The following is a 20,703-nucleotide window of genomic DNA, read 5'->3' as shown; positions in this document are numbered from 1 at the left end:
TTTATAAGCCCAAAATGAGTCTCACTCGGCTAAAATAAAGATGTCTGTGTTCCTTTCTGAAATCTCTATGGAAGAATCTATTTCCTTGTCTCTTCTAGCTCCTATAGGCTACCCATATTCCCTTGCTGTGGTCTTCTTTTTCCATCTTCAAAGCCAGCAACAACAAGTCAAGTTCTTTTCACATCATATTATTCTGACCTCCCTCTTACACTTATTAGATTGGGTCTGCCTTAATAACCCAAGGTTAACTGCCCATCTCAAGGTCAGCTGATTAATAAGCTTAATTCCACCGGCAACCTTAGTTCTCCTTTGGCATGTAACCTAACATATTCATAGATTTTAGGAATTAGGACATAGACATCTTTGCAGGGCCATTATTCTGCCTACCAGAAGCGTTTAGTCTTGAGCTGATATTTCCCCACTACTAATGCAAGACTCTCAAGTACTGTACTCAGTATTCTGTGAATTATGACGCTTACCAGGCTAGCAGGAACAGGCACTATTCCTGGCCCTGTGTGAGGTTGGGGCATTGTTCCCTCTATCCTTTCTGCTGGTTCTTTATCCAGACTTAAAAAAGTTTCTTTTCTCACGTGACTTGGTCAATACTCTGCTGAATGCTCAAGTGGAACCCTTTACAGATTATTAAACCCTCTCTGTGCAGCTCTCTCTTCCTTGGTAGTCTACCCTGTGCATGCTAGCAATGTTGGTCTTTGCAGACTCTTAGCTCCCAGTCTTCAACTCAGGCAGTTCACCAGGCTGGAAATTCTCAAGGTAGTCAACTTGGGCAATTAAAGAGTTCACCTCATTTGTTCCCCATGTTTCAAGGATCACTGTCCTTCATTGCTTGGTTTTTAATGTCTAAAAACCATTGTTTTATACGTTTTATCTGGATTATTAGTTGTTTTAGGTGGGAGGGTAAATCTAGTCCCTGATATTTTGACCAGAAATGGAAGCCTCCTCGTAATTTTTGATTGGATGTCAAACCCTGTGACTGTCTACCTTGTTGAATGCTGGATGTTTTTGTATTCCTATAAATACTCTTGAGATTTGTTTTGGTAGGCAGGGGTTTGGAAACCATTTGGCCCTTCAGGAATTTTTAATATAGTTCTTTTGTGTCCTACCTCACATCACTCCAATACTTGACAAATGTCTTGGTATCATGTGTGTCAGTCAAGCCCCCTGCTCTAGTTTAGTCTTCATGACCTCAGCACCATGAGACTTTGGGAGATTTCACTCTGCTTTTTATAAGATTTTGTGCTAGCTCTTAAGCTTCCCATGCAGTCCGGACCTCAGTAAGTGTCCTTTGGGAAAAACTAACTGTGCATCTGAAGCCCCTCAAGTTTTCAACTCATCCCTCTTATCACCACCTAAGAGCTTTGTTGGTTCACTTTACCCCATCAGATACCCTCTTCCTAGGCAAAGCTCAATCCTCCTCCCATGCCCAGAATGAGCAAATGGCTACAGGGAATATGATGGCTTGTGATCTCAGTCCACCTTGGACAGTTCTGCCTTCTCTCCTGAATTTTTAGTTATCTAGTACTGGTTGCTGCCACAGTTCTCTGTTACATCTAAAAATAAGATGCCACCCTCAGAAGTCATTCTGAGTTCAGACTGGCTCTTGATCTGGTAGATACCTGCATCGACAAATTCCTTTACCCTCTCCCCACATTAATCCTAGCTCTAGGTCACTCTCGCAGACAACCTGTAGGAACTAGCTCTGCTAATTGGGGAAGAAAAAGAAACACCATCTTTAGGTTGGCATGAATGTTTCCATTTGTGGATACAACAAAAGATCCCCAAAATTCAAAATATCTTGAGCCTGTCCCCTGTTCCCCAGAAATATTTTCTGAGATCCTGTTGAATGCAATACCCATCCCACTACCCAATCCCAACACCTAACTTGTCATTGTGACTCAGAACTATTGTAATCGATAATAAAGATCCCTGAAAACAAGAACTAAGTTAGGACTGTAGGCCATAGTTTTGAGGATCAGTTGGCCTAGAGTTAAGACTTTACCCCTTAAGATCCAGGTCTACAGGCCTGTGGTAATCTTCATGACTCTTGCGGGTGCTTAATATTCTTACCTGACATTCTCATCATAAGCTATCACTCACAGGAGGGCTTTGGAAGCTGTAGTGAAGGGAAATTAGTTCAGGAGTAGTTGAGATTTCTGTGAAAGCCTACTTTTGGTTTTAAAATATCATACAGCATATGGACCTTGGGTCTTCTCACCTCTGACAAAGAACCTTCCCTCCTCCCTAGGAAGTCAATGAAAAGAGAAAACTCTCAAGACAGGAGTCTCCTTCAGAACACAAGTGAGTACCTGAAGTATTCTAGTTAGTGGGAGAGCATAAAGAAGTTCATCTTCAGCCAGTGTAAGTGCTCTGGAGCCAGGGAATGGGTTAGGGAAAGGGAGGTGGTACTCCAGACCCACATATGAGCTGATGGATGAAGAGTGTCCACATAGGCCAGGGAGGTATGGACGGCGAGAGTCTCACCATGTCCCTGAACCAGTGTGTCATGGGTAACTGCAGGGGAGGAGGGGGGTTTGGAAGGGACACAACAAAAGACTCCAAGCCAAGAGGACCAGAAAGAAATGCTTTAGAAAGCACACACCAGTGCAAGCTTGGGCTTTGATAGAATTCTGGTGCCATTTTGTTGTTTCAGTGACCAGGGTACATGATGTGACCTTTCTGCCAGAGGCTGAGTCCACATCACATCCACCACTCTACCTCTTGTCTGCAGTCTCTTGACCTGCTATTAGCTGTTTTGGCCCATTTATACTATCACTGTCTTCTTTCCTTGTCCTACTTTACATCTCCACTGCTCATCAACTCTATTTTTCTCACCCTCAAGTCACTCCCACAGTGTCATTCTCTTCTCTCCTTTCAGGAAATTTAACTTAGGCGAATCTTTAGTGCAGCCTTTATAGGGGGGGCCTGGTTGTTTTGTTTTAGGAAAAGCCCAGAGGCCAGCTATGTTGAAATCCCGTGAAATAAAGGGATAGAAAACAAAAATTGTATTACAATCGTGGCTCTGAACAAAGCCATCGGAGGACAGTGATTTGCTGTCAGAATGAAGTATATAATGTTTTCATATATAATGTAATATATATCTGACAAAGAATAAGTAGGGAGGGTCCAGGAGAGTGGCCATCATCCCTAGATGTGTATTAAAATCATCTGGGAAGCTTAAAAAAATACAGATGCCACGACTCCACATGAGAGATTTTCACTTAATTGGGGTGGAGGTAGTAGACTGGGCATCAGTATTTTTACATAAATCTGCATAGCTGATACGGATGTGCAGCCAGGAACGAAAACCATTAATCTAGGATCTCAGCTAATCCAGCACAGGATGACAGCTAAGTGTGCAGTTTACAGAAAGCACTGAAAATCAAATCACTTGAGTTTGCCTTCCTCTAGTTAATGCTGGCATTGACTGAACAAAGAGGAAAAGTAGCAGACAGAAGGATGACGTTACATGTCCCCTACACCTATGACTTCTCTCTTTAGTGAAATGTGTCTGTGTGGCAATTTACATTCTTTAGGTCCTGCAACTACCGAGGCAGACAGATCTTGATAATATAACCAATAATTGATGAACTCAAACATTATTGCTGTATAATACTTTTATTCAACAGTTTTACGGAAAAAACCTCACATTTCTGTATGTGTTATATCACATAGTTTTCAGACACCTCAGAGTCCAGTGAGAGATTACACTTGGAGAAAAGCTTTAAAATCCATTTTTGTATGCTACTCTTGTAAAACGAAATGTTGAATAGCAGCTCGATACCTCAGCACTAAAGGTTACAAAAAGCACCATTTAAAGGAGGACTCTCACATATTTCATTTCCTTCAAATTAGAGTCTTCTCCTTTATGACAGAGCTGCACTCATTCAAAATGCTTCAGTGTAATACCAACCAACATCCTCCCATTTACCAAAAATTTAAACAAGTTTCATACATGGGGCCCAGTGTGGATATTAGGACTAATCAACCTCAGTGAGCTTTGGCTGCTCGAAAACCACACCCTGGCTAAGTGTTCTGTGGATGGGAAGAGAAAAGAAGTAAGATAACCAATACGTAATCTAACACTTATGGTAGGTATCCCTCGACCATTTAACTTGACTACAGAATCCACAGAGCATTTCGTATTTCACATCAATCTTACTACAAAAGCTCTGTGCTACACACAATTAATTCAACTCCAACTAATGTTGAAACTAGTAAATTTAATTTTTTAACAAAACAATCACTTCAAAGCACAACTGAGAAAAGCAAACCAAGACAAAGCCCAAATTTGAATCCTAGAGGGATTCCATTGCTGAGAAGTGGATGTCATAAGTAACACTCTTGAGTTTTTTCTTCTTTTTTAAAAATTTTTAAATGATTTGGCCTTTTTTACTCCAAAAGTTTGGGTTCATTGCAGAAATCACAGCCCTTTGACCTCCAATTGTGATTGACACTTAAAGAAAGACAAATGCCTAGATCCAGAGTTTTAAAAGACCCTAACCCCTACCCCTCCCAGGTCCTCTATCCCACGGGTAACTGGAGTCAGCATCCCCTGGTAGAAGACAACAAGAACTTGACTTGAAGGATGAGTCAGAATAATGTAGGAACAAACTGTATCTGCTCTTAAGCCCATGCCCCAAATCACTAGAACATGAGGCTTCAGAAATCTGAGAATAGAATGTATTTGAAACATACACTATTGCATATCATTTTTAGTTGAGGTGAAAATTTTAAAAGCCCTATTTCCCCTTTAGTATGTCTCCTTCATTTATACCCCAAATTAATATAAGCCCAGTTTGGAAGTAACACTTCTTTCCAAACTTAACTTTATTTTAGCAGCATACACGGAGTACTGACACTTTCCAAAGGTTTTTTATCTCAGATCCATTAGGTCTATAAGAGACTAGAAATAATCAGAGGGAAGTGAGGGGGCCTGGGTTTGTACGATCCTCTCAGAAACTTCTCTTGGATTCTTCTTTTACAGAGTTTCTCTACCATATAAACATTGTTAGAAAAAGCCAACACTGGGGCCAGCCCCACGGCATAGTGGTTAAGTTCAGCATGCTCTGCTTCAGCGGCCTGGGCTCATGGGTTCGGAACCCTGGGTATTGACCTATACCACTCAACAGCCATGCTGTGGCGGCAACCTACATACAAAGGTAGACAAAGACTGGCACAGACGTTAGCTCAGGGCAAATCTTCCTCATGCAAAAAGAGGAAGATTGGCAACAGATGTTAGCTCAGGGCAAAGCTTCCTCAACAACAACAAAACGGCAACACTATTGAGGCCAGGTACGACTTTCAGAGGTGTTGCCTAAAGTGATTACATCCCATCCACCTGTAAGTGTAAAGCAAGCTAATAACCATGATGTGGAAGGTCTCCATACCACCAAGAGGACTAACATTTGTTTTAGGTAATGTTTGACTTGAGCCCTGCGTGAAGTCTGCCTGACAAATGAAGTTAAAGCAGAATATAGAAGGGAAGAGAATAGGAACAAGAGACAAAGAGAAGATGTTTTATACAAGAAGTTCCAATTCTTTTTTTAAAAAGGATATTTTTAGTTCTGAGTTACTTAACCCTTTATTTTCCTGGTACCACTCCTCAGCTCAGCCACTCTTTTCTTTTTCCCACAACCCCAAAACCATGATGCAGTTCTTTAAGGGTCAGCCCTCCTGACTATTTTCATACTCTCTTAACTTTGACTCTGTGAAACTCCTATGGGGGAAAAAAAAAGGTAAAATAAATGTTTCACCTTTATTCATTGTCAAAATCTGCCAAACTCTCTTCTGCTATCCCTTTAACCAATAAATAAACTATCCCTTTAACCAATACAAAAGAATGAGTGAGTCGTAATTTGAGCCTTCCTCCCTCCCTCTCTACCTTATAGAACAGTATCTTGGAGACAGAGTGTGACAGGGCTTCTCAGGGCCATGGGAAGTATTATCAGGATAGAGAAGGGACAGTGTGAATGAGTCATCATCCAGTTACTCTTACCTGCCCCATACCAGCTGGTAGGCTCCCATTTGACATCTAGCTGAGGGAGTACCTCAGAACTTGGGGAACTGACACTCTCTGCACATTTCCACATTAGAAACATCTGAAGGTCACCAGCACCAAAACCTACTGTCACTGGAGCCAGAGTCTCTGGCTTTGAGAGAAATGGCAGGAATCTCTTCTCCTGCCCCACTATTGACACACCTGTGTAGAGTCAAAATTTTAATACATGAACACATGGACAATTAGATTTCCATACTGTTGTCAAGAATCAGGAGTAACAAAATCCCCCATGTAACAACCAAAATTTTGAATCCTCCTTACTAGCCCAGTTATTTCATGAGTATTGGAAAAAACAAAATTCTAGTATAACTGAAGACAATGTCAATCCTAAGAGTTGGTTATAACAGGATTTGGCCTGGATTTTTAAAATGGCACACCATTCAAAAAGTGGTTGGGACCATAAAAGGTTCTCCACAATAGCCTTTTGCTGCAGAAGGTGGCCTTGAGTGGCTAAAGCAGTTATGTATTCTCAGCGATTAACCACCAAAGCACTTAGCAGTTTCATTCCCATCGTAACAACAACCCCATGCCCTATTAGCCCACACGTGGGATCTAAGCGGTCTACATACCCAAAGACAATTGTGTCATCAGCTTCGCATGGGAAAGACAGGAGGTACCTAAACTAACCTGTGGGTGCCCTTTCAGTGTGGCTGGGCTCATCTTAGCAGCCAAGGAGTCTCTCAAGCATCAAGTTTGAGATTGCTCCAGTCCAAAAGTCCTCCAGTTTTGAATGTTTGACTTGCATTTATCTGTAATGGAAGAGCCACAGATACTTGGAAAAAAACGTTTTCATCTCTGAACCCCAAGAGTGGATTGAATAGCTACTTTTCATTCCAAAAATGGAAATCACTGACCCCACTTCACCATCAAACACTTTTGTAAAAAAGAGGCAGAAGAACAAAAAGATCCCGTTAGCACACAGCGCAGGGAAGCAATACTGTTCATTGCTGGCAACACCAACGGTACCTTCTGGCTTCTTGGCCTAACAAATCCTTAAGTTGAGAGAACCTTTTAGATGCATCAAATGAGCCTGAATGAATCCATATCTAGAACAGTGCTTAGTGTAATGATGTATACAGGGTTGGCCACATTAATCTAAGATCGTAGAGAACTAGACTAGAGAAAATCTTGGGGACCATTTATCAAGACCCTTAAGTTCTCCTATGCGGTCTCTTAAGACCAACGAAAAGGCATTTTTTAATTAAAGAAAAATGTTGGCACATAAAAATCTTCCAAGTTCAAAAGACATGAAAGTTTTCCCTGGCTCCACTCCCACCTTCAAAGCTGTCTGCTCTGCAAAAGAAAACATGGAAGCAGGGCCAGGCCAGGTGGGCAAACCTATGGAATGTGCCAATACAGCCTAAGCTGTGGCACCAAACTCCAACAAGATAGCAGACTTCTGCATCCTGCCTTGCTTATAATGCCGGACCATACACTCTTTAGTAGAAGTTAAAACAAGCAGTGACCAAGTGGCCTGGGCCTGTGCTGGGCTAAACAGGAGACTTTCTGGCAGCCCTCATCTCTGAGGTGAGTCAGGTCTCTCAAAGCCTTTGAAAGGGGTCACTTTCCCAATGAGTTTTCTGTTAGGGAAGGGTCGGGTATAGGATCTGAAGGAGGTTATCAAAGCAAGAATGTGAAATGAGGGGAAAAAGGGTTCTTGTGGGGCATCTGATATCATATAAAAAACACAGATTGTGCCACATACTCCGGGAATATAGAGAACCCATGCAAGAAAAGCTGCCCTGCAAGGAGGCAGCTGTAAGAGGGGCAGCGGTCTGGCACAAGTCCATCCCTTAGAGGGCCAAGGTAACAGTGATAGAATCTCCACTCAACAAGGATCCGGAGAGTTTGCTCTTCACTCATTTTAGGAAAAAAGCTTCCTGTAATGGTCCTTCCTGCAGCTCCCTCAAACACGTCTTGGTGTGTCCCCACAGGCAGAGAGAATACATCTAGCTAGGAGGCTTCCATTAACCTTCCTCTCATATGTGTGTGTATATATATATTTTTTTTCTTAAAATAAATTCCACGAACTCATAAGGCTCTCATCTGCAATCAAATGCAAAAGCAGAGCATCCTACTCCGAGGCTCTGAAACACACATATCAGCCTCAAACAAATCAGCTTTCCAGTATCAGGTAAGACTGGTCCAGTCCAGAAACTCAAGGGAGATGCTTCTCCTGAATCCTGGGAGGCAGGAAGGGATCCCTTCAGATGGGCTTGTAGAGCAGAGTAGTGACATACTTCTTCTTGTAGCGATGGGTTGCGCTAAGGACCATCACACTGTCCTGCAAGGGAAAGAAACATATGCAGCTAATTCACTAGTTCAGGTGGTAGGCAGCTCTTCCCAGCCATTAATCCTTCATAGTCACTCACTTTTAACAGAGAGAGTTTGATATTACAGAAAGAAGTTGGTTTTGGAGTCAAATAAACTTAAGGTCCAATTCTGACTCCTACTCTTACTCTATTTGTGGGCTTGAGTAATCTACTTAATGTCTCTGAGTCTTTTTTCTCATCATTACAAAGGATAACACCAGCCATTAAGGTGGCTCTGACGATTACATGAGAATATCTGGCACAACACCTGATACATAGTAGATGCTGAAGAAATATTAGTCTCCTACCTCACTCCCTTCCCCACTTTGAATTCAAATATTGGACTTAAAACTAGCACAGAAAAGAAAAGAAATATCCTGGCATCCATTTCTAGATGGAAGCCTTAAATACAATGAGAAGAAAGGGCAGTGATCCTTTTGAAAAACCATTTCCAAACCCTGAAGCAAGTCTAATTTCCATTTAATACCAGAGATGAACTTAAAAAGTCCTCTCTGATCAAGGGGAAACTCAGGCATCCCCCCATCCTTAAACAAAGCGGACCTCAAAATCCTCCTTGGAAAGACACTCAATCCAATGGGTCAATTCTCAACAGCCTAAACAATCCGAGAGAACCAAGAATGGGTCAAGGTGAAGCTGAACCACAATAACCAAGACCTTGACCTGGGTCAAAACCAGTAGGAAAATTAAGAGGGACTATTTCCCAGGCTGTGTTACAGACCATGGGCGTACCACAAGAGGAGACAGGAGGCCTGTGGACATCAATTGGTAGCCAAGGAGCAGTTGCAGGAGTCAAAATTCACCCAGATCTCAAAGATCCCAAGCAAATGCAATTGAGAAACCAGTGCATCTTCTTGTTTTCCCCTATACTGTATCATCCACAATGAATGTTTCTCAGGTTAACATTCTGTGACCAGAATACGCTGACTACAGCCAAAATGTGATAGAAAGCAGGTAAAAAATTCAACTCCAGGAAGCGTTTGGTAGAAATGAGGAGCAGGTGAGAGAAAGATCTCCTTGGAAAGACCTGGCACAATGATCTCTAGGAAAGAACATGGAACGAGGACAGGTGAACTGGATCTCAGTCCTCTCTCTGGTACTTACTGGCAATTTGACCTCTGCACGTTAGTTTCTGTATCTATAAAACAGGAGTTAAAAATAATACTTACCTCACACAAAGTTATTATAAAAATTAAATTCAATAATATATATTTTAAAAGGACCACATAATCTGTTAAAGCTGTATCAGTGATTTCCCTAATCTAGCTGCACATCTAAGAAACATAAGCAGCTTGAAAAAAATTACTGGGGCTTATCCTAGATGCAATTACTTGGCATCCCTGCGGATAGAACTTTTGAATCTGTATTTTTTACAAACTTCCCCAGGTGACTCTCATAATGACCAGCCTAGTTTGCTAACTACAGAGTTATATAAAACTTTACTTCAACAGCCAAACCACAAACACATGACAAGACTGAATGGATATTTTCAACCCAGACTCTAATAAAACAGCCGAGAAACCAAGAAGGACTCTAAGAACTGGAGGTGACAGGGCAAATCTGGTCACATTTCTACTTTACCTAGTGTATAGGAGAGATGCAACCACTTGGGTATATGTGACTGAGGCACTTGAAAACAGCTCACGTCCAACCTCTAAAAAAGTGGAAGCCTTCTTATCACACTGAAGCATTCTTTGAACTGGAAGCTAAACTTGCTTTTTCTGCAGATGAAATTCTAGTGCTTTGAACTCAAATTTAAGTAGGTGGAACAAAGATTACAGGCACCCAGAAAGAAACCAGCAAGCAGAAATGTCCATTCAATCGCAGGGCAATTCACCCAGCCTGAACACAGACATAGAGACGAAGATTTAAAACAAGCAAAAAACCCACCCACCCACTGGTTAAAAAAAGAAAGTTCTTCTCCTAGCATTTGACCATTATTGCTGCTTCAGCTTCAGTGAAGTAGCAGAGTAAGTAAACCATGGGAGAACATATGTCACCTCTGCCTTCCCCTTTCGGGGAGCTCTGTGAAGCACCAGGCCTACCACTTACCTTAATGGACAGCGCATAGAGATGGTTCAGCATGACGTGATTGGGCTCGGGGAGCAGGGCTGGGTCACACTGAGAGAGAAGAAAAAATCACTAATGGGGTTAAATGCGGTCTGAAACCAGACAGTTTACTCTTCCTCTGAGGTCTTTGGGACTGTTGAGAAACTCTATACTAGAATCTATATTTCTCTTAAATAATACACTCACCTTAGTATATACCAATAATACATTCTCACTATAGAGATTTAGGAAAATTCTGAATCCAGGGCTGAAACCCTAAGCCTCAGCATCTATTGATCTTCATCTTGCAATCCACAGGCCTGAGCCTGATTTATTAGGACCAGAAGACAACTATGAATTCTGCTATCAGTACCTGGGAAAGTCACAACTCAGCCCTGGAAAAAGGAATCTGTAATGCTATTGAGATGTATATGACTTACACTCTCAACACATCTTTTAACAATTCCAAACTCTAGGATTACTAAGCTTTGGCTTATATGGTCCTAGTGACCCCCAGATGCTCCACTGACACTCTCAGGATACTCACAGAAATATTAGTGTCCTTGTTAAGAATAACTTGGAGAAGGTGAGGAGGCAGGATAGGTGGGGATTTGAATCTCTCCTCAGATCGAAACACATACATTTCTTGACCATAAGGCCCTGGGGGTGAGCTGGAAAGGTCTGGAAGACATTTATCCAAATATAAGGAAAAGTTGGAGAACTAGTAAAAATGCATGAAAAAACTGGAATACATGGCATCTAATATTAAATATGGTAGAAGTTATGGATCATAAATTTGTGACCTGTTGGGTCTACAACTGTAAGGCAAACAAAGAAAGTCTGCGTTACCTTCAACATAGACCACCAAGTTCCTCAACATGGCAGCATGATGTGCAGGACAGAGGAGGAGATGGGGTGAAAGATGCAGGTTCAAGGCAGAGCTACTCGACTTATCAGCTCTATGACCTGGGACAAACCCCTCCACTACAGCTGGTTTCCTCATTCATAAAACAAAAATAATCTCTGCCCTATTTCACCACATTTTTATAGGAATCAAATGAGACAATGGATGTGACAATGCCTTATAAACTGTCAACAATATGAAAAGATTAGATTTCTTCTTTTTCCACCCAAGCAACAGACAACAAGGTTATAAAACTCTAAGACTACAGCCATGTGCTGCATGATGACACTTTAGCCAAGGACGGACATATACATGTTCCCATTGCTGGTGGGAATGTAAAATGATGCAGCCACTTTGGAGAACAGTTTGGCAGTTCCTCCAAAGTTCAACATAAAGTTATCATGTGACCCAGCAATTACACTCTTGGCTATATATCCAAGAGAAATGAAAACATATGCCCACATAAAACTTGAACATAAATATCCATATCACCATTATTTTTAATAGACAAAAAGTGGAAACAATCCAAATGGCCATCAACTAATGGACAGATAAATAAAATGGAATATCCATACAATAGAATTTTATTCAGCCATAAAAAGGAATTAAGTACTGATATACATTACAACATGGATGGACCCTGAACCATTACGCTAAGTGAAAGAAGCCAGACACAAAAGACCATATAATATATGATCCCATTTATATAAAATGTCCCAAATAGGCAAATCCACAGAGGCACAAAGAAGATCTGTGGTTGCCAGGGGCAGAAGAGAGGAGTGAATGGGAAGTGACTACTAATGGATATGGGGTTTCTTTTCGGGGTGACAAAAATACTCTGAAATTAGATAGTTGTGATGGTTGCACAACTCTGTAAATATACTAAAAATTACTGAATTGTATACTTTACAAGGATGAATTTCATGGTTTGTGATATATCCAAAAAAACGGAAAAAAACGTTTGCAGACAAGAAGAGAAGGAAATATACAGAAATGAAAAGAACTATAATTTTTTGCTTAAAAATTTTTAATAATGTTTTTGATAGTCTCTGGTAAAAAGATTTTAATAATCAGTTTAATATAAGAACTCAGATTTCAGTTAAACATATGTGAGGCAAAAGAAAACAGTAAATACTGTTCCATTAAACAATATCTCAAAAATATATAGAACTAGGAGCCGGCCTGTTGTCACACTGGTTAAGTTCGCATGCTTCAGCAGCCCAGGGTTCACAGGTTTGGATCCTGGGTGCAAACCTATGCACCACTCATCAAGCCATGCTGTGGCAGCATCCCACATGCAAAAAATGAAGGAAGACTGCTACAGATGTTAGCTCAGTGACAATCTTCCTCAAGCAAAAAAGAGGGAGATTGGCAAGAGATCTTAGCTCAGGACCAGTCTTCCTCATCAAAAAAAAAAAAAAAAAAAAAAAATGTATACAGAACTTGAAACTTCTCAAAGAACTCTCAGTTATTTCATCACGTGATCCACAAAACACCCTTAGGAGGTACAAAGAACAGGTTTTATTTTTCTTTTCATCAGGAAAAAAAACAAATTGGTGAAATGATTTGCCCAAAGTCATATACATGGCAAGATGGTTATTAAATGCAGAAAACCCATTATCTGCAGATTCCTAACAAAACATATTCTGAGCTTTACCTCAGTGGATCAGGAAAATGGGTAAAAGAGGGAAGAGAGAACTATCAAAAGTAAGCTAGTCTTTCTCTAACTATATATCTATTCTTCACTGGTTGCTTTGCCAGAATATTATGCAAAAATTTAGAGTCACAAGTGGCCTCCTCATTTAACTCAGTATTGTTATTATTATTTTTTTTTTTTTGGTGAGGAAACTTGGCCCTGAGCTAACATCTCTTGCCAACCACCTTCCTTTTTTTTTTTTTCCTCCCCAAAGCCCCAGTACATAGCTGTATATCCTAGTTGTAGGTCATTCTAGTTCTGCGTGGGATGCCACCACAGCATGGCTTGATGAGTGGTGTGTAGGTCGACGCCCAGGATCCAAACTGGCAAACCCCAGGCTGCCAAAGTGGAGCACATGAACTTGACCATTTGGCCACAGGGCCAGCCCCTAATTCAGTATTTTTAAACCGTTTTTAATCACTGCCCCACCAGTCAAGAAGAATGTCCACCTTTACTGTCTGAGCTTATATAAGGAAAACGATATTCTTACAATTTTCCTAAACAGACAATTATTATACTATTGATTACTCTTTTAGAAACTGCATAAGCCACCCTTGGCCCTGAGATTCTAATATGCCCCACTTAAGGTATCCCCCACTTAGAATCTGTGAGAGTCTAAGCCTCTGCTTTTACTGATAACAGAACTAGGAAACAAAAAGGTTGAAGGACTTGTCCTTCATGGCAAAGCTAGTTAGTAGCAGAGGCAGGCTTTGAACCCACATGGGGGTAAGTGTGCTCACGAGGAACGTAGTGCACAGTTCTTCAGACAGTCATAACCTCTACTGTAAAGTAACCAAATGGTAACTGTGAGTGCGGTCAGCAAATCACTCTTCCGGTACTGTAGTGAATGGAAGTAGGGATGAAGGCCTTGGAAAAAATGATACTGGGAGAAACAAAAGGATACAGATCTTTTCTTCTACCATGGAATATGTTTTTTACCAAAAACTTACAAAACTTCTTTTAACATACACACAAAACAATTGTGGGGTTTTTTCCCCTGAACACTGCCACACTTGTAGGGCCCTATAAAACTGCAGAATGCCAACTGAGCTATCAAAGTGGCAGGATTAAGCTGAGGCAGCTACACAAGGCAAACCAGACACAAGCAGCCTCTGCTGGGTGATATCGCCAAAGGTCAATGAAAAACTTGAAATATTACGAGAAATAGCTCTTTAAACTATAGGCCATAGGCTATTAGCAGCTTATAAACGAAAGCATAAAATAGAAAACAGAGTACATCACATGCAATAAAGGCAGACATTGTGCCTGAGACGTCTGTTACGGGGCGGAGGGGTGTGTGTGTATTGGGTTACAATGTAAAACAAATATCTTACTGTCGATCCTGGTTAAAAAGTCTGAAATCAAATATACTTGACTGAGATGGTTTTTGTCTCAGAGAAGATGCCCTAAGTATTTATAGGAGAAACATATATATATATATATGATTCAGAAGATTCCTGAGGAGAAAATGAAAAAACAAACAAATATACCACTCTTGGGAAGGTACACACATTATAAGAAAAACACATCAAGAAAGAGCAAACACTACAAAATTACCTCGACAAGATGTCTCTGAGCTTTCCATCGAATCTAGCTTTAAAGCATCAAACACCTCAAAATCAGATTTCTTGACATGGATCAAATTGTTAATCGTGCCAAGCTGACTGGTAACCACAGGCTGAAACAGCGAATGGAAAAAAATCATGAATCCCCATTTCAAATCCATGTCTTCCATCCAACTCTCCTCTTTTTTTAAAAATGATCATACTCGGCATCTCCACCTTTTATCAAGACAGAAACCCTCCAGTGTAGGGGCAATAATAACAGCAATGACGTGTGATACCAAGGGGAATAACAGCTAAAAGGAGACTGTTAAGTCAATGGATACCCTTGGAGATCAAAGCCTTACCTCTGATGGATCATGAACCCACTGTCCATCCACAAAGAACTTGTACTGGTGCTCTCCCTCAGGGAGGTCCAGGATGGCAACAAAGTCATTATGGCTACAGAAAAAACAGAAAGTTAAACAGGCCAAGTTCCTACCAGAAGACAATGTAAATGTAAAAACCATGAGGCAATCACAGTATCATGCCATGATCTCCCACACTCCTAAGCAACTGTACCCTCTGGAGTAAAAACTCATTTCTAAACCCATTCTGCGTTTCTATATCACCTTGAGCATGTATTTGCCAGCCCCTCTCAATAACTTTAGTTCTTAACTAATATCTAGAAAAGAATAATAAAGATGTTAATCCCCCAAAATGGTTCACCTTAGTACAACTACTTTGCTTCAGCAGAACAGATCCCTCACAAGTGTAAATCAGACAGCAGATAGGTTCAAGATATAGAAGTGCCTTAAGGTACCCTTTCCATATTTTGGTAAGCATATTCTGGGAAATTACCTACATACAAAGGGCCATTCTGATAACCAGTTAAATAATTCATTATTGCTCTGCCAGCAACAAATGACATTACTACCTAGAACTTCGCAATGTGTTTTGTGTTAGCGCAGAAGTCAGAGCAACTGGACTCAGCCAGGTACAGACTTCCCATAATCATAGAAAGGACTTGTATTAACACAGTCCTAAAGAATGTACCCACAAAGCTGCTATTATTATAAGTCCCTCTGAGGCAATGATATTCTAAGTGGTAAAACATCTCTGACTCACTATGAGGTTAAAAAAAAATGTCACAGATATAGTTACTGGCCACAGAAAATGTTCTAGCAAGAATCCTTAGCAAGTGGAAAAAATAGTCCAACCATGTCTCTCCTGAAAACGGAAACCAGGTCTCTATTCCTCGACCCTGTAGACTCAACCAAGACACTTGTCTTCACCTCTTAATCAGTGGAATCTTGGTGCTCCAATTGTTGAAGGACCCAGAGATGAAGACCTCCTTGCCTCCTTCAGACCAGCGGATAACAGTGGGCCGGGCCTGCTGTGTGGGCTTTACGGAGTCCTCCAAATCCTGCTGCCATGATACAAACTCTTTGTCCCCAGGGAGCTGTAAGAAGGATTAGGTCATCCCTAAATTGTGACCCAGGAATTCTTAAAAGGTCACTCTCCTCCCTAGGGCAGAGAGAGGTGCTAGGTTTCTGCTAAGGATCAACAAGCCCTGAGATTAGCAGCTAAATCAGGCTTTGAACTATAGAAAAAGAACTCATCTAGCACCAAAATGGTCAAATGGCTTTTGCTCAAGGGCTGCCCAAATCACAGCCTAATTTCCAAGTCTGCATACATCACTCACCCTTCCGGAGCCTTAGGATCTCCCTTAAAAAAAAAAAGTTTACTAGATTAACTCACAGGCAGGCAATTAGGATATGCTTCTGAGTGCCTCTTAAGACAAAAATTATGAAAGCAAAGTATGGTTCTATAAAAAATAATTACGTTAGCCATATATTTTTTTATATCCAAACACCAACAGCTCTCAATTATCAGTTGTAATGGAAGTTAGAGATACGGAAATGTGTAATTCATAAACTCCATTTTAGCTAATAGGTTACAAAACGACATTAAAAATATAAAAATCAGATCCTTGGTTTCTTAAATTTTGAGAAGTGGTTATAACATCTTGCTTGCTCACCTATGCCAGGTTTATACTAATTATTTCAGGAGTAGGGATGAAAATTCTGGAGCTTCAACGAGCACCAGCTCAAAAACACAGCTTCCCTTAGCAAAAGCAGTTCCAATATCAAATGAGGTCTACAGGATTCTGAAAAAAAAAAGACTCCTTATTTAGTTTCTTTGCATTACCATTCTTTACAACAGGCGTTGATAAACTAGGGCCAGTGAGCCACATGCTTTTATAAATAAAGTTTTATTGGAAAAAAAGCCACAGTCATTCTTTTACTTATTGCCTACAGCTGCTTTCATGCTACGGGGCAGAACTGAGTAATTGTGACAAAGACTGTATGGTCTGCAAAGCCTAAAATATTTACTATCTGGCCCATTCTAGAAAAAGTTTGCTGATCCTCACTTTAGATTGGCTTAAATGACTCTGGTAAATAAGACTGTACAGTATCAAGTCAAAATATTAGCAAATAAAACAATAAAGGTTAAAAAAAAAAGGGGCTGGCTTATTCATTTGGGCTTTATTTTCAAAATGTCTGAGGTAGTCTACCTTCCATATGGTCCCTTGACAGTCCTCAAAACTACACTATGAGAGGGGCTGGCCCCGTGGCCGAGTGGTTAAGTCCGCGCGCTCTGCTGCACGCGACCCAGTGTTTCGTTGGTTCGAATCCTGGGCACGGACATGGCACTGCTCATCAAACCACGCTGAGGCGGCGTCCCACATGCCACAACTAGAAGGACCCACAACGAAGAATATACAACTACGTACCGGGGGGCTTTGGGGAGAAAAAGGAAAAAATAAAATCTTTAAAAAAAAAACAAAAAAAAAACTACACTATGAGACACCAGGAGCAGCATAATCTGAAGTAAATGGAGAAAGAGAATTGAAGGGACTTTCACATTATGTAAGGAAGTGGCTTAAGAGAAAAGCTTGCTCTCCATATTCTTAAAGCACTGCACTCTTGCTTGACTGGCTGCATTAGAATTACAGAAATTTTTACATATGCCTGAGAATAACCTGCAGATTCTGATTCAGATATTGGGCTTGGGAATCTATTTTAAAAAGCTCCCCAGATAAATAATCCTATGATTATTTTAAAACAAACAAAAAAGGCTCATCTTCAGGGACATATCCTAAAATATTTATAGATAAAATAATTATTTGATGTCTAGAATTTGCTTCAAAATAACTGGTGGAGGAAGAGTGGGTTGGGGTATAGATGATATAAATTCTTTCACAATTTGATCATTGTTTAAACTAATAGCTTAAAAGTTCATTACACTTTCTCTCTACCTTGAAACAGGGAAAATGTTTCAAATTTTCCATAAAGTGTTTAAAGAAATCTCAGGTAATTCTAATGTGCAATTAGGATTGAGAATCACGGACTGAGTCCACTGAGAAAGGCTGGCACTCGAAGCAACAGAGGCCCCAGTGCCACTGTTTCTATCAGTCACTCCTGTGCTTTAGTATTTTCAGTCTAGAAGTGGAAAGCTACAAACTATTAATATGCCTAGCTTTGGAAGAAAGCCCTTCCACATATGACATGACATTTCTGAGGCAGGCATGAGTGCAGCTGACATGCAGGACTACTTACTCCAAATTAAAGAGTCAGCAAAATCATCAGGAAAAGGGGCAAAACACTTAGAACTAGAGTTTGAAAATGTTTAAGTAAAACATTGAGGGAAGAAGTGAAGAGAGCTGATGGAGAACTACAAAATTTTAGGTTTGGAAGAGACCTTAGGAATTATCTGAACCAATTTTCTTATTTCACAAATGACAAGACTGACGTAGGGGAAAGAATGATCCAAAATAGGTTCCATTTCGGATAGAGCAACCTGGCTTTTATTTAGGACACATTACTGCAGTCACAGTTTGACAAACACAATATGCTTTAAGCCCGAGTCATCAAAGAAGGAAAAGAGTAAAAAAACAATGAGGTAGACCACCTTGAGAAAGCTTTGAAGAAGTAAATTCAGATGGCTGGGGAGACAGCCCAAATGAGGAGGAAGAAGTCCTGAAGTGGGAGAAGGAAGAAAGGAATAGAGAAGAAACACCAAGGAATGGTCCTTTCAATCACCCTCACTTCTCTTTCTGTGATTATGTTCTCAACTGGGACCCAAGAAAATAAACAGAATCCAAAATCATGTGCTATTTAGGAGGCAAATCACTGTCTATTTACTTAGTCCCTACAACCCCAGTTAGGCGGGAAGGGATGAAGTGATGAGAAACATGAAACACACCCCAATCTCCTCAATCTCTCCATTTTTCTACTTCATCCCAGTTGGACTACCTGAAGTTGTATTTAATGCTGACGGCTCTAAAAGTGACTAGAAACATCCCCACGGTGATCACATTGCTGGCAGCTCCATCTATCCTTTCTTCCGGGTGAACACAAGTTGTGCTTTCATGAAAGTCTTTCGAATTGAGAGCACGGTCTTCAGGGCAGCTGTGGGTTGTCTGTTTTCAGCCATGTAACATTATTAAGTACTACCGGGAAGTGGAGAAATTCTAGAATCATTTGCTCTCCCACTTGCAGAGCAGCTGGGTGTGAAAGACGCACAACCTCAGCCACCACAACTATAAAGTATGGGATGAAAACTGAGCAGCCAGGCAAATTATGTCCTTTGTTGATCCCCAAGACTAGGAGAATGCATTCAAATAAGCAAGTCGTTGCTCACTGCAAAAGGGAAAGAGGATCAGAAGTGCTGAGCTCTCAGAGGGGCAAAAATGATACTGATACACAGAAGTTGTCAGGAAAAAAGAATTCATTTAACCACCTCCGGGTAAATCAAGAGAAACTGACATCTACGGTTAGCAACTCAGACAACCTAGCCTCTGAAATTTTCCACGTGGGCTGACAACCTATAAATTTATCAGTACTCTAGAAGAGGGCACCTGGGCCTGTTAGGAGACCCAAGGATTCGAGAGAGGGGTATCCACTGTCCTCATCCTAAAAATATAGCCAACAGGCTACTCGGAAAACAAGAACTCTGCTTCTGTCCTATTTTAAGGCAGCATCGCAAGAGGAATTACCATCTAACATCTAGTTCCCCCCAAATCCCTTTAATTCAAAAAACCGTAACCCAGGTCAGTCTCCTAAGAATCAAGAGCCCTGACACCCAGGCTGCTACAGCATCGCCACCAACTGAGGGCGTGGGGACGCTCACCTTGGAGTCCGGCAGGCTGAAGACGCTGGGGTCATCGGTGCTCCCCACCATGATCTTGTGCTCCTTGCCTGGGGCATGGCCGCCGGCGCCCTCGGCGCGTGCAGACTTGGCACCATGGCGCTCCCCGGCCACCCTGTCGCTGGTGGTATTTCCCATGGCTGCAGCTCGAGTCGGGGGCCCCCTGCCGTGGGGAACAGCACGGAGCGGGGAACACCCCAGAGGCAGCGTCAGGGGCGCCCCCGGCCCCGCCCCTGCGCCTGGGGACTCGGGCAAGGGAATCCCCGCCCCAGGGCAGCCATGCCCCGGGGTCCCCTCCCTCCCTCGGCCTCCAGGAGCCCCCGGAGCCCCCCGACTCCCTCGCTGCCCGCTGCTCAAGAAACCTGCTTTCGGGAACTCCCCTGCATCCCCGCGTTCCCTACCCACGGGCGCCCCCACTCCCACTCACGTCCGGCAATGCGCTCCCTCCTCCCCTGGCCACTGGCGCAATGGCTGTTCTGAGGATACGGCCACCAATAAAGTTATTGAAGTTGAAGACGCGCCCCAAGCTAGCGATCCGCGTTTCCTCCTAAAATGGCTACAAGACAGCTGGCGCGAGCCCCGCCCCGTGCCCGTACCCTGCGGCCGCGCCGCCGCGCCGCCGCGCCGCCCGGGGCCCTCCGACCTCTCTAGCCGCCGCCGCCTCGATGGTGGGCGGCCGCGCGCAGCCTCCAGCGCCAGGCGGGGGCGCCAGCCCGGCGCTAAGCGGAGCTCAGGGCCGGCTGACGCGGGTGGCGAGGCTGCGCCGGGAATCGCTGGTGCGTTGAGCTGCTGGGCCTTCGCTGCCTCGGAATGACTCTGGGGCTGCCCCCACACATCCGCCCCCCCGACTCGGGTGCTCCGTACCCGGAGGAGCGGCGCTGCTTCTTCTTGGC

At 42.2% G+C, this 20,703-nt stretch overlaps 1 protein-coding gene across 1 annotated transcript; it reads right to left on the bottom strand.

The window, feature by feature from the left end:
* Nucleotides 1-3,617: 3,617 nt before the first annotated feature.
* On the bottom strand, nucleotides 3,618-20,489 carry PRKAB2 (protein kinase AMP-activated non-catalytic subunit beta 2). Its single transcript, XM_008509324.2, has 8 exons — nucleotides 20,238-20,489; nucleotides 19,793-19,973; nucleotides 15,892-16,058; nucleotides 14,965-15,058; nucleotides 14,613-14,733; nucleotides 11,003-11,136; nucleotides 10,459-10,527; nucleotides 3,618-8,360 (listed from the first exon to the last, which is right to left on the bottom strand). Exons 2-8 carry the CDS (start codon nucleotides 19,946-19,948, stop codon nucleotides 8,283-8,285), a joined length of 819 nt encoding a protein of 272 aa, XP_008507546.1. The 5' UTR covers nucleotides 19,949-19,973; nucleotides 20,238-20,489; the 3' UTR covers nucleotides 3,618-8,282.
* Between the last annotated feature and the right edge of the window lie 214 nt (nucleotides 20,490-20,703).

The sequence above is a fragment of the Equus przewalskii genome, unplaced genomic scaffold (assembly GCF_037783145.1).
Source record: "Equus przewalskii isolate Varuska unplaced genomic scaffold, EquPr2 ChrUn-12, whole genome shotgun sequence".
In the NCBI taxonomy this organism is placed as follows: Eukaryota; Metazoa; Chordata; class Mammalia; order Perissodactyla; family Equidae; genus Equus; species Equus przewalskii.
This window is presented reverse-complemented; position numbering and strand designations above follow the sequence as displayed.

What these genes read in the sequence shown, in the direction of transcription:
- PRKAB2 (XM_008509324.2), bottom strand. Translation starts at nt 19,948, where the DNA reads ATGGGAAATACCACCAGCGACAGGGTGGCCGGGGAGCGCCATGGTGCC. An exon ending in TCAGCCTGCCGGACTCCAAG is followed by an intron (nt 16,059 to 19,792) that starts GTGAGCGTCCCC and finishes TCCTTCTTACAG; the next exon opens with CTCCCTGGGGACAAAGAGTT. An exon ending in GGGTTCATGATCCATCAGAG is followed by an intron (nt 14,734 to 14,964) that starts GTAAGGCTTTGA and finishes TCGCTGTTTCAG; the next exon opens with CCTGTGGTTACCAGTCAGCT.